Here is a 14,732-nt window from a genome sequence, read left to right as displayed (position 1 = left end):
CCTATGCTTGTCATAAGAGGCGACTAACGGCATCGGGTGGTCAGGTTCGCTGACTTGCAAGATGCATGTCATCATATCCCAATTGCCTGGATCAATGCTCATGATGTCAATCACTGGGTTGTCTTGATTATCTGCAAACTGCCTTTATACAGCTGGAATATTGCTGAGTGCAGCGTTAAACAACAAACAATCTGACATTGGCCATTAATCCGCAGTCATACAGTAGTACTGTTAACAACCAATTGTCCAGAATCCCACCATGACGAGTTTGAATTCCAGACTTGCCCTGATGATAATACGAGGTTTGTCTGCACCAGGCCACAGAACACATCTACGACCTATGTCCGAGACTGCCTCCGTGGTCCAGTGGTAGAGCATCCGCCCGGAGAACAGAAGGTCCTGGGTTCGATCCCCGACCGCGTCATACCAAAAGACGTTAAAAGATGGTACTTGTTGTTACCCTGTCTGGCGCTCGGCATTAAGTGGCCTTAAACAAGGACTGGTCGGCTCGGAGTCAGTATACTGTGTCTTAGTGGGGTATTCATGTTAAACTGAGGCATGGTTTCCAGTGAGCTAGCACTATATATCGGCATCAGTCCGGACTAGTACAAGCAGCCACACACACACACACATGCATGCACGTCGCTATATAGGTGCAATAATCTTGGACGCGACGTTAAACCAAATTCCACCTCACCTCACCTCACCTCACCTCACCTCACCTCACCTCACCTACCTCCACTTTCTCCCACATCAAGCTGACATGGTGTGGTGTAGCTGTTTAAAGCAGCATTAAACCAAAATCACTCACTCACTCATTGACACTAGGTGAAATGAAATTAATTCTGCTTATAATGGCATTAAGCCAAACTCACTCTCTGCCTCTGTTACAGTGGAGGACTTGGAGAAACATGATGGCAGCGCGGAGAAGCCATACTACATGAGCAAGGAGCTGATGAAACTACTTGGCAAGCGGAACAAGTTCCTGGAACCGGAAAAGAAGGGGTGTTGCTAAGTCATGCAGGGATGTTGGTGCTAAGCCATACAACTTAGTCTAGACCATGTGATATCTGAGGTTTTGTTGAATGATAGTTTCCAAATGCTAAAATCTCATTATGTTGTAATTTATGTTGGAGATTTTGATAAGATAATGTGTAAATAATTCATGAATAAATGTATGATTTGAGAGAGATATTCTACATTGGTGGGGCGTGGAGCGATTGCCAATTTCAGTATTATATTATTACATTAACATTTCAACTGCATTCCTACTTATGAATACAATAAAAACATGATTGTCATGCTGGCTATCATTAACTGGGTACAATTACACCAAGAGGCCCATCACAATAGGATACAGCTGTAGGATACTGTGGTCCATCAGCTGTAGGATACTGTTGTCTGTCAGCTGTAGGATACTGTGGTCTGTTAGCTGTAGGATACTGTGGTCTGTCAAGCTGTAGGATACTGTTGTCTGCCAGCTGTAGGATACTGTGGTCTGTCAAGCTGTAGGATACTGTTGTCTGTCAGCTGTAGGATACTGTGGTCTGTTAGCTGTAGGATACTGTGGTCTGTCAAGCTGTAGGATACTGTTGTCTGCCAGCTGTAGGATACTGTGGTCTGTCAAGCTGTAGGATACTGTGGTCTGTCAGCTGTAGGATACTGTGGTCTGTCAAGCTGTAGGATATTGTGGTCTGTCAGCTGTAGGATATTGTGGTCTGCCAGCTGTAGGATACTGTGGTCTGTCAAGCTGTAGGATACTGTGGTCTGTCAGCTGTAGGATATTGTGGTCTGCCAGCTGTAGGGTACTGTGGTCTGTCAGCTGTAGGATACTGTTGTCTGCCAGCTGTAGGATAATGTGGTCTGCCAGCTGTAGGATACTGTGGTCTGTCAGCTGTAGGATACTGTTGTCTGCCAGCTGTAGGATACTGTGGTCTGTCAGCTGTAGGATACTGTGGTCTGTCAGCTGTAGGATACTGTGGTCTGTCAGCTGTAGGATACTGTGGTCTGTCAAGCTGTAGGATACTGTGGTTTGTTAGCTGTAGGATACTGTGGTCTGTCAAGCTGTAGGATACTGTTGTCTGCCAAGCTGTAGGATACTGTTGTCTGCCAGCTGTAGGATACTGTGGTCTGCCAGCTGTAGGATACTGTGGTCTGTCAGCTGTAGGATAATGTGGTCTGTCAAGCTGTAGGATACTGTGGTCTGCCAGCTGTAGGATACTGTGGTCCGTCAGCTGTAGGATACTGTGGTCCGTCAGCTGTAGGATACTGTGGTCTGCCAGCTGTAGGATACTGTGGTCTGCCAGCTGTAGGATACTGTGGTCCATCAGCTGTAGGATACTGTGGTCCGTCAGCTGTAGGATACTGTGGTCCGTCAGCTGTAGGATATTGTGGTCCGTCAGCTGTAGGATAATGTGGTCCATCAGCTGTAGGATACTATGATCTGTCAGCTGTAGTATACAGATGGAGTCGTTTTAGAGACACAAAGTGTCATGTATTTTGTATTAATGTAATATCAACAAACTGCATTTACAAACATATTTTCCTTTCTTTAGGATAAAATTATGTCAAGGAGAAGATATGAAGACATTATAACTGTGTTTAGGTCTACAGTCTATTTTGATTTTTCATGGAGGTTTTGTATCAGAAATGATTGGACTTTGAGTAATATCAAAGTTAGTCTTTTGACTTGAGATTGTCTGCCAATTTTGTATGAATTTGTATTGTTCTTTTTTACATATAAAATATGTTTTGTGTATGCTGTGAGTGTTCAGCATGTTGAAATCTTGTTGACTTTTAATGAAACTGTGTGAGGGAGATGTTGTTTTGATGCCAATTATGTACATACACATGTATATTCTCCCACACATTATGACTGTCTATACTTCAGGGCCCTGTTCCTCACAGCGACTGGAGCTCAAAGGTGATCGTAACTCCCCTAGCTTAACATAGACTTCTGACTGTCATAGCACTGGGATCCCTTTGTGGAACAGGGCCTGGGTCAGAAGTTGAGCTTCATCACTGCTTTGTTTTCAAATATCCCAATCTTCCATGTTTGGAAATACCGACATGCAACATACATCTCATATTGATAACTGTCCGAGATATCACCAATTCCTGCTGTTGGGACAAAGAACCCGATGGTTGCAGGTAATGGGTCTTGTCATAGCATGCCAAGAAACAGGAATAATTTCAACAGGGTAGTCAAATAACTATTGACAAGGGACAGTGACAAAGCATGTCATTAGATCACATCTTCCCGAGGCAAAGGTGTCAGCAGACTATAAAAGTCCAGCTTCCACCCTTGCTGAGCTATATGGAAAGTTCTGGGCTCGATCGTAGCGCCACCAGTGGCTATTATGAGTTATATTCCTTCTATGTCCCTCCTGGCCAATCAGATATATCACTTGCATTTGCTTCAAACAAAATGGCGGACCAAGTCAAGACAATCTGATTGATAATCAAAATCTATATTTAATTAAAAGGGCATTACTTCCCGAAGTTCTTCAAATCACGTGAGCACCTTAATTAAAAACATGAAATGATTTGGAAAATATCTGTTGGCACCAAGATGGCGGTACACATGTTTTGCAAATCCTGCTATTGACCAAAACTGCACGGCAGTTTACAAACCGGATATCGACTTCGTTACATGATTTTGATTGGACTATGCATAGACTCCTTAGTCCAGTCAAAACATAACTCCATAATTCCAGCCTAGTTCGCAAGGGTGGAAACTGGACTTAAAAACTTATAAATTCCCTTGCCTTGGGAGGATGTTAAATCATTGATTCAGTGTTCAGTATATGGAAATCTGTAGTAAATGTTGTACAAACATTACCATACTATGTATTCTTTGTGTTGCTGATTGTTAAGGGCAGGTTGTGTTTCTCAGGCAGCTAGAATTGTTATAATCAGTCCACAGCAGTATGTCCAGAAGGGACGAGCCATTTAGCTTTCTTGAGGGAAAGGGTGCGTGTGTCTGATTTTTTTGTTAGAGACAGAATATGTTTTTGGCATATCCACTGAAAGGTGGAGACGACAATGTGGTTACATAACACAGTTGTTTTACATGGCATCCAACATATCCAGGAAACAGTTTATTTTGCCTTGCAAAACTGTGAATATCCAAAAACTTTCCAGACTCTTTCTCTCTCTTGCTATCTTGTCTGTGGTCCTCCCACCCCAAAGCACGTGCATGCACATCACTATATTAGTGCAATAATCTTGGACGCGACTTCACCTCACCACCTCCCCCAAATACATGGATCATTGTCCGTGATTTCAGTCACTGGTTTGTCTGGTCCGGAGTTAACAGGCTGTTGAGTCTCTGTTGCGGACTCTGTATCAAAGACTCAACGACGTTAAAAGATGGTACTTGTTGTTACCCTGTCTGGCCCTTGGCATTAAGTGGCTAAAACAAAGACTGGTCGGCTCGGAGTCAGTATACTGTGTCTTAGTGGGGTATTCATGTTAAACTGAGGCATGGTTTCTCAGTGGGTTGGCACTATAAATCGGCATCAGTCCAGACTAGTACAAGCAGCCAAACACACACACACACGTGCATGCACATCGCTATATAAGTGCTATAATCTTGGACGCGACGTAAAACCCAATTTCAACTCACCTCAGATCTTACGACCATCACAGGTTGGTGAGGACCTCTTCTAACCTGGCTTGACCACTTGGTTGCTAAAACCTGAAATACAGCAGCAATAAATACCACTGTGTTTCAAGATAATGTCCAAAATACATGGCTACCAACACGAGAGAGGCTTCATGATAGTAGCTTCTATAAGCCATGGAATTTGATGTAACCCTGTTCTTCTGATGGAGGTTGGATGATAAATGCTGAATGCCAAAGAAATAAAAACTGTGATACCTTGAACCTTCACATTTTACAACTGTGATACCTTGAACCTTCACATTTCACAACTGTGATACCTTGAACCTTCACATTTCACAACTGTGATACCTTGAACCTTCACATTTCACAACTGTGATACCCTGAACCTTCACATTTCACAACTGTGATACCTTGAACCTTCACATTTCACAACTGTGATACCTTGAACCTTCACATTTCACAACTGTGATACCCTGAACCTTCACATTTCACAACTGTGATACCTTGAACCTTCACATTTCACAACTGTGATACCTTGAACCTTCACATTTCACAACTGTGATACCCTGAACCTTCACATTTCACAACTGTGATACCTTGAACCTTCACATTTCACAACTGTGATACCTTGAACCTTCACATTTCACAACTGTGATACCTTGAACCTTTACATTTTACAACTGTGATACCTTGAACCTTCACATTTCACAACTGTGATACCCTGAACCTTCACATTTTACAACTGTGATTCCTTGAACCTTCACATTTCACAACTGTGATTCCTTGAACCTTCACATTTTACAACTGTGATACCTTGAACCTTCACATTCACAACTGTGATACCCTGAACCTTCACATTTTACAACTGTGATACCTTGAACCTTCACCTTTCACAACTGTGATACCTTGAACCTTCACATTTCACAACTGTGATTCCTTGAACCTTCACATTTCACAACTGTGGTTCCTTGAACCTTCACATTTCACAACTGTGATACCTTGAACCTTCACATTTCACAACTGTGGTTCCTTGAACCTTCACATTTCACAACTGTGATACCTTGAACCTTCACATTTCACAACTGTGATACCTTGAACCTTTACATTTTACAACTGTGATACCTTGAACCTTCACATTTCACTACTGTGATACCTTGAACCTTTACATTTCACAACTGTGATACCTTGAACCTTCACATTTCACAACTGTGATACCGCGAACCTTCACATTTCACAACTGTGATACCGCGAACCTTCACATTTCACAACTGTGATACCGCGAACCTTCACATTTCACAACTGTGATACCGCGAACCTTCACAATTCACAACTGTGATAACGCGAACCTTCACATTTCACAACTGTGATACCAAGAACCTTCACAATTCACAACTGTGAGACCTTGAACCTGTACATTTTACAACTGTGATACCTTGAACCTTTACATTTTACAACTGTGATACCTTGAACCTTCACATTTCACAACTGTGATACCTTGAACCTTCACATTTCACAACTGTGATTCCTTGAACCTTCTCATTTCACAATTGTGATTCCTTGAACCTTCACATTTCACAACTGTGATACCTTGAACCTTCACATTTTACAACTGTGATACCTTGAACCTTCACATTTCACAACTGTGATACCTTGAACCTTCACATTTCACAACTGTGATACCTTGAACCTTCACATTTCACAACTGTGATACCCTGAACCTTCACATTTCACAACTGTGATACCTTGAACCTTCACATTTCACAACTGTGATACCTTGAACCTTCACATTTCACAACTGTGATACCTTGAACCTTCACATTTCACAACTGTGATACCTTGAACCTTCACATTTCACAACTGTGATTCCTTGAACCTTCACATTTCACAACTGTGATTCCTTGAACCTTCACATTTCACAACTGTGATACCTTGAACCTTCACATTTCACAACTGTGATACCAAGAACCTTCACATTTCACAACTGTGTTACGGCGATCCTTCACATTTCACAAGCACGCAATATATTCATCTGTTCTTTTATGAACAGTCAAGTCCAGTTACTCCGACATGGTTTATTGCATATGATTATGTCACATTAACAAGTATGTCGGATAAACGAAATTAAATAGCATCAACGTTCGTACTCGATAGATAACGATACAAACACGTAATAAAAAAATATAAAGGAATTATTCAAATTGTTATGTTACATTGTTAGCGGAATATGTTTATTCAAAATACTTTAAAAAGCACAGTCTGGAAGCTTAAGAAAGCTGCTTTCGGCTAACGTTGACTTCCTGTTAGTCATTTCATTGGTCGGTCATAGTTTGCGAATGGTTGTTCCGACGTGACCTGTAATGGTCCTCGGCGATAGCGAGAATTTGTATCTGATTTTATGAGATTGAGGTAATCTAATCATGTGATTATTCCTGTTTTCTTTATTTAAAGCATCAATTGTTATTGTTAAGCAAGTTTATCTCTGCAGCCGTTGTAATATGCAGCTACCCGCCATTTCATCTCGCATCAAAACACGGGCTGTGTACTCACAGATGACCATGGAGTATGTTGATCACTGTGTCAGGGTTAACGAGACTGAGTAATGTGTGACTTCGGTAATTCATTGCAAATTAGGTGTGTTGGAGTCGGAGTGCGAGACTAACGTGTCTAAATAGCACTGATTTAATCGATTCCCATCATTAGTGTCGGATAAAGCCGATTATCGGATTAACGAGACTTGACTGTAATTTGTGCATTTTTACACATGCTGATGAAAATATTAATTCACAGAAAAACAAAAGTATACATTCCTCTGGGTGGGGTGCACATCTCCTATCATGTATATTTGTTTGCTTTATGTCTTGGGACCACCTCTGTGGTCAAGTGGACAGTGCATCTGCCCAGAGAGGGAAAGGACGGTGGTTCGATCCCTAGCCTCATCATGCCAAACGACTGTAAAAAATGGTACTTGTTGTCACCCTGCCTGGCCCTCATTGACGTTGCCATTTTTTCAATATGGTCGCAACAAAACAAATTCAAATGCTCATTTTTATTTCAATGATGTTTTAAGAAATGAAACTGTCGTCATAATATATATATTTACATGAGCTGAAAATAAATGTGTCAACCAGATGCCAGTGTTTGTTTTGAGGTATTCGCGATATGCCTTTTGTTTAATGTCGCACTGACGAATATTCCAGCTGTATGACAGCGTTCTGTACTTGATCAAATCTAGACCAGAAAATCTACTGATTGACATAATGAGCATCGATCTTCACAATTGGTATTCACTAACATGCGACCCATGAAGATTGTGATAAAAAAGGTCTTCAGCAACCCATGTACGGATGGTCAGGCTGCATGTCATTGTAGCCAAATTGCGTGGATCGATGCTCATGACATTGATCACTGGATTGTCTAGTCCAGACTTGATTATTTACAGACCATCTCATATAGCTGGAATATTGCAGAGTGCGGCATTAAACAACAAACAAACTATTGGAAGTACCTCTGAAACTCCCAGAACATCACGATCTTCTGAGACAACCGGGATGTCTCATATCTAACGGCCGCCTCAACAACTTTCACCTTCCTGCCTGGAAATTATCTCGACTAAGATGCAAGCCGCTGTGAATGAGTGAGTGAGTTGGGTTTAACGCCCACTTTTAACATTATTCCAGTTATGTCAGCTTAATGTGGGAGGAAAGCCGGAAGTGATGCAGGTCACAGACGTTTACCACTTCGGTGAAACCCAGGGGGCGAACCTTGATTCGAACCCACAATCTGGCATGTCCAAGGGACGCAACTCTGCACAGCGAATCACGGTGCCTTAGACGACTCCCACATGGGTCCTCATTCTCTCCTTCCAGAAACTAAAAAGCATGCATGGCATGCAACCTAAACAGAGTTACCGTCCTTGACTAAACTCCTGAAGCATGCATAAAATAATAATCTTTTACATGCTAAATTTGGTTGGTTGGTTGGTTGGTTGGTTTGTTGTTCAACGCCGCACTCCGCAATATTTCAGCTATATGACGGCGGTCTGTAAATAATCGAGCCTGGACCAGACAATCCAGTGATTAATATCATGATCATCGATTCACGCAATTGTGATCGATGACATGCATCAACCAAGTCAGCGAGCCTGACCACCCGATCCCGTTAGTCGCCTTTTACGACAAGCATAGTCAACTTTTTACGGCAAGCATGGGTTGCTGAAGATCAATTCTTCCTCGGATCATCATGGGTCAATACCGCAATGAACACATACCCATGTACAGTTTACGATTGTTTTTTTGCAGGTATTTTGTGAAGAATGTTCGTTGCAAATGTCAGAATGGAAATTATTTTGATTTACATTGACATGCATCTTCCCGAGGCAAGAGAGTTAACTGACTTTATAAATGGAAACTGGACTTTTATAGTCAGTTAACTCTCTTGCCTTGGGAAGATGATTGACATGTCACATCCGCATGAAACAATAAGCGAGCCGTATTTTACGAACGTTCCAGACCCTACAACTTTTGACAAGGGAATTCCAAATAAAATAAATCTAGATCTGGCTACTGAAACCTGATAACAGTTTGCTTATATTTTGTTTCCACATTTATGCATCAAAAGTCCAAACACGACAGGTCTGGTCATTGTAAAAGCGCTATGAATTAACTTATATAAAATAAATAAAAGTCATAATGTCGATAATATGTAGTTTATTTATACATAAAATGTAGATCTCTATCATATATGGACATTACAATAACAGTTTACACAGATACAAAATATAAATTAATTCCAGATTCGATTTCTACAAATAAAATAATCAATTTGAAATATACAGTGAGTGAGTGGGTTTAACGCCGCTTTCAACAGTATTCCAGTTATATCACGGCGTGTCAGCTTAATGTGGGAGGAAAGCCCGAAGTGATGCAGGTCTCAGACGTTTACCACTTCGGTGAAACCCACGAGCACGGGTATGATGCTGACAAACCTAGAAACATAATCGGGGCGAACTGGGATTCGAACCCACAATCATAGGTTTTTGGCGTGCCCAAGGGACGCAACTCTGCGCAGCGAATCGCGGCGCCTTAGACGACTGGGCCACCCGTGCCCCCGAAATATACAGACAGTTCTTGTTTATAGAAATATGCGTGTTATGAATACTCGATGTATACTTGAGGAGTTTACCTGTCAACTTTTCTCGCATATTTATCACCACGTATGTTCCATATAATTCATATTCGGAATACAACGTATTTGAATCCACAAGCACATGCATGCGCTCGGCATTAAGGGGCTAAAACAAGGACTGGTCGGCTCGGAGTTTACTGTGTGTGAGTAGGGTATACTGCGGCATGGTATGTCTTTGGGCTGGCACTATAAAATTGGCATCAGTCCGGTCTTGTAGAAGCAGCCACACACACACACACACACACACACACACACACGTGCATGCACCTCACTAAATAAGTGCAATAGTTTTTGACACGACGTTCAACCCTGTTTCACCTCATCTCATCTCATTTCCAAGGGAAGTAACTCCTATCAGAATCATCATTAAAGGCCAACGGGATTATCTCCCCTGGACCATTCCCTAAATTACTAATGCAAATGTTGAAACCATGACCATTAGAACAAGGTCACTTCAATTACCACTTAAGTTTTCCTCGCCACATCGCCCTCTGCAGCAGATTTGGAACATGTTCGTATGACGAAAAAGAAAAGAAAAACGACTTATAAATGTTTAATAGAGAATCAGCCAAAATATGAACGTGAAATGTGATTTAAATTCTATACTGTAATACTATCGAGATAAAGAGACGTAGTATTTTGTATGGCGCTGTTACAAAATTATATATAAGAAAATGACGAATATATTTACACAATTTAGATGCATCTCACACAGGCAAATGGTTGAAGTTGGCAGGCGCGAAAAAATACCAAAATGTTTAAGATTATGTGGACAATGTTCCTTAAATGTCGTCGACGATGAATTTCTCTTTTAACTTGTATGTTGCAAATATGATACTTTAAAGAAAACATATATTGAACAAAAATACTTTGTACATCCAAATAAATTCAAGTTTATCTCTTTAATATCACATGTGAGCATAACGACTATACGAAATCTGTCTCTGTTTACATATCATGCAATGTTATTAAGAAATGAATCCTTGTAATATTTTTAACCGCTTCCACATTGTCAAGTATTCTGTACTATGGGCCTATGGCTAATAGATTTATGTGAATAAACTGAATTGAAAACACTGAAACATGAAAGTAGTACATTATGTGGCTTCATAATCTGTGATGAAATGTAAACTGAAACATATACATGATTGTAGGTTGTTACAAAGTTAATGCTATTAACAATCATCATAATATCTTATTAATATTAATATAATACAAATTTCAAGCAAAAAACTGTAAATACAACAATAAGACAACGTCCGTGTTCTTACATTAAAATGTTTAGGATTAACATTTTGCTAGAACCATATCAGTATCAATATCAGTTTAGTACAACGAGTGCATTACTGTGAAGAACCTTTAAACAGGTACACAAGGATAAAGTTCCTCAACAGAATGGAACTGCTACATTTAGTAGCAAGCAAAGCTTTATACCGATCTACAGTCAGATTGTGACATTCATGTTCAGAAGTTAAACTTGACTATACAGGGTGCTAACACCCTTATAATTTGTAATTTGTACTTAAGCCTAAACGATTATGCATAACGCCTTCCTTTGCCAGCGCGCACGTTATGAGACTGTCTATCATCACAGTGACACTCAACTTCAGTGCTAAATTAATGTAATTGACACTAAACTGTAGTAAACTGCAACTTAAACTTGCAACAGAAGTTTGTGATCACAAAATATTAACAAATCTGAAAATACCCAAAACATGTCTTAAGCATGATAATATAATCTACAGAACAGTTAATATAGTCTGGATCTCATTGGATCTGTCGGTAACTTTGAGTGAGTCCCCTCAACATGTCAGGATTGGGTTATTGAAACAGACATAGGCACACTAACTCTTTCACACAATAACACCACATTTGTCACTACCTTTTCCTGACAGTCCTCTGAATGGAACAGTTCTGGTTTCCCTGGGACACCACCGCGGGGGCCCGGGTAGATAGGAATGTGTCCTCAGCACCCCGTTGCTGGTCGTAAAAAGCGACCGAATTGGGCAACCTGTTTGCAGTAGGTCGCGCCCCTGTGTCGGGGGTGGAAGGTAGTCTGGTGGTTGATGGCACTTGTTCCAGGAATAGCGTTTCTTTGCCCAATACACCACTTCGACCCTTACTTCGCCTAGGCGGGTGGTAAGATGGGCCCCGGTCCTATCAATTGGCTGGTCACGCGAAGCCCTGGGCACTTAGTTGTGTTTGTACGGATTTGACTTTTGATTTGACTTTTGATTTGACTTTTGATTTTGATTTGACTTTTGATTTGACTTTTGATTTGACTTTTGATTTGACTTTTTACTTTAGGACTTGGCCAAATTTCTATGTACCAAATCTTGTATTTTGCTAGTGAAATATACTGAGTCAAATTAAAAACTTCACATTTTTAAAAGTTATCTCATATATGATATACAACGGACACATGTATCAGAGAAGGTAATTTTTAATCATTAATGTCCAAAGAAGGTTTTTAATTAACGGTGGTAACCATATATTAGTTCCAAGCACTTACGGTATTCGGTAATAACATCAACAGTTTAAATCATCCCAAGCACGAGAATCTGATGGCACACAAGTTCAGTAGCGTGTATGGCCACCATGTGCGTTGACAACTGCCACACAACGCCTCCGCATGGACCTTGTGATGCTTGTGAACACAATGTCATGATTGGGAAGACGACGCCATTGTTGCTGCAAAATGGTGCCAAGATCTTTGCTTTTGAATATATTAAAAACGGTCCAGCTGTAAACGGTTCATCATCTTTTCTGATTCATTATCTTGTCTGCAGGTCATAAAATCGAGCTCCTCAAGTCACCCATTCCTTTTAGATATTTTAGAACTGCACCATGACCTTGCTACTGGCCAATATGACATCGTCTTTTGCTGGTTGCCCAGTCATGTTAATTCTTGGGTTTTAAAAAAGAAATTGTGTTAATTGATAAATTTTGATAATATGAATTATAAAACGTAAGTGGTTTTATGTTTGGTAGAATGAATTAATAACTGAGATTGTTAGTGGCTGTACCTTCAAAGGGGGTTGAAGTAACGTAAAATCTCAGAGATTGGGGACGCCTTAGACGACTGGGCCTCCTGTCCCCCGGGACATGATGACATACAATAAGACAAATCACAGGCCTGACCACCAGGCAAGTATAGGTTATTGAGTCGTAGTGTTTCCCGGGGGCACGGGTGGCCCAGTCGCCTAAGGCGCCGCGATTCGCTGTGCAGAGTTGCGTGCCTTGGGCACGCCAGAAAACTATGATTGTGGGTTCGTCATTTTAGAATAAACGTTTCATTAGAGTCACTACATCCCCACATAGCAACAACACAGCAACTGTAGACAACATGGCTATGCCTATGTAACCTACATTCTGTGCAACTGGTCTGTGATCTTGAGCGCTGGTTTTGCTTCTGGTGTAAGAAGACAGCCGCTCACGGGAAAGTGTCAGGTTCTTCTTTTTGGCCAATATCATCTGCTGGAATTCCATGCTTGTCATGTTAAGCGATGACTGCGTCTTCCGTCGACAGTGACACACACGTTTCCGAGAATGCGTTGGCATTTCTATTCCTTTGGTGGTCGGAATTACTTGGCCCTGCTTCATACGTGGCCCTGCCAAACAAAGTGTAAACAATTTAGTAAGGGCAAACAAAATTTCAGTTACATAACTTTGTACCAGCTTGATATTGCAGGAAAGCCGAAAGGTCACAGATTTTAACTGTGATACGTAAAGTCGATGAGCACGGCTATCGTCTAAAACAATATTTCAATTACTTTGTGCCAGCCAAAAAGGTTAGACGTTGACTTACATGAACACTGGAATGGTGCTGACGAAGCAGAATCTTAACACGGCTAAGAGATATAACAGATGTATGACAAATAACTTCACTTTAGAGCTGGTAACATCTCTATAAAAAAGTGATGAGACAAATGTGTTTGTGTCACGGATGCCTTGAAAAAAATAGGCTTTTATATGACTTGGGGAAATAGGAGAAAACAAGAAATCTTACTGGTCAATGTTCGGCCAAGCAAGGATGTGACCAAAATATGATCAAGTGAAAATTCAACAGCATCTAACTGAATCCACAGTGCAATGTTCGGAAAATAGCCCCTCTCTGATTTCAACTAACCTTTTTCAACTATTCAAATCGCAGCATCATTTTACGTTTCTGATCATGTACTCAGTGTGGACGAAAGGATGGCATACCTGTCACAGATGGTACTGGCGAGGGGGCGAGTAGTGTGACGTCAGGAGAGACTGTCAGCCCTAGTTCATGTGTAGCACTGACGGAAGTGACTGAAGGGAGTAGATCACCTGTGGAGGTCGATGTACTAGTAAGCCCATCAATCGCGCCGATAGTCGTCATATAGGAATCAAATAGGAATAAATTTGATGAAGGAGTCATAGATGGTGTAGCTCCAGGCGCCGAAGTGAAGCTCCGAATGGTGCCTTTAGATACCAGGTTCCCATCAGTAGGAAATCCAGAGGTTGAAGAAATGACAGTTGATCCCATATATATTGCAAAATCCGCTACTGAATCAATATTAGACATTGACTTTGATGATGTTGATGGTGACACAGAAAAAGAAGATGAATCTGTCATGGTAGATGTGACCTGGACAGTAGCAGAAAATATCGGGCTGTTGTTAGCAACAGAAACATAAGATGAGGAAGAAGATGAAGAGGAAGTTGGTTGCAATGCTGTTGCTGTAGTAATAAACTGAACTGTGTCTAAAGATACAAGACTGACATCATGAGATGACACAGTAGAAGAGGAGGACGTGGAAGAGGATGTTGATGTCATCGCCGGGGTAATGATTTGACTTGTGTCTGAAGATACAAAATTGACATCCAGAGCAGATACAAAGGATGAGGAGGACAAAGAGGACGAGGAGGAGATTGTGTGCGAAGATGCTGATGT

General features: G+C 41.0%; 1 protein-coding gene across 1 annotated transcript in view; it reads left to right on the top strand.

The window, feature by feature from the left end:
• LOC139477029 (choline transporter-like protein 2) overlaps window positions 1-1,295 on the top strand; it is a 36,689-nt gene extending 35,394 nt beyond the window's left edge. Inside the window, exon 23 of the mRNA XM_071259589.1 lies at window positions 894-1,295. Coding sequence (XP_071115690.1) covers window positions 894-1,015 — 122 coding nt within the window. The 3' untranslated portion in view covers window positions 1,016-1,295. The remainder of the gene's footprint in view (window positions 1-893) is intronic.
• The last annotated feature ends 13,437 nt before the right edge of the window (window positions 1,296-14,732 follow it).

Source organism: Haliotis cracherodii, unplaced genomic scaffold (assembly GCF_022045235.1).
Source record: "Haliotis cracherodii isolate W230 unplaced genomic scaffold, xgHalCrac1.p SCAF_30, whole genome shotgun sequence".
Classification (NCBI taxonomy): domain Eukaryota; kingdom Metazoa; phylum Mollusca; class Gastropoda; order Lepetellida; family Haliotidae; genus Haliotis; species Haliotis cracherodii.
The sequence above is the reverse complement of the archived record's forward strand: the minus strand, read 5'-3'. Positions and strand labels throughout refer to the sequence as shown.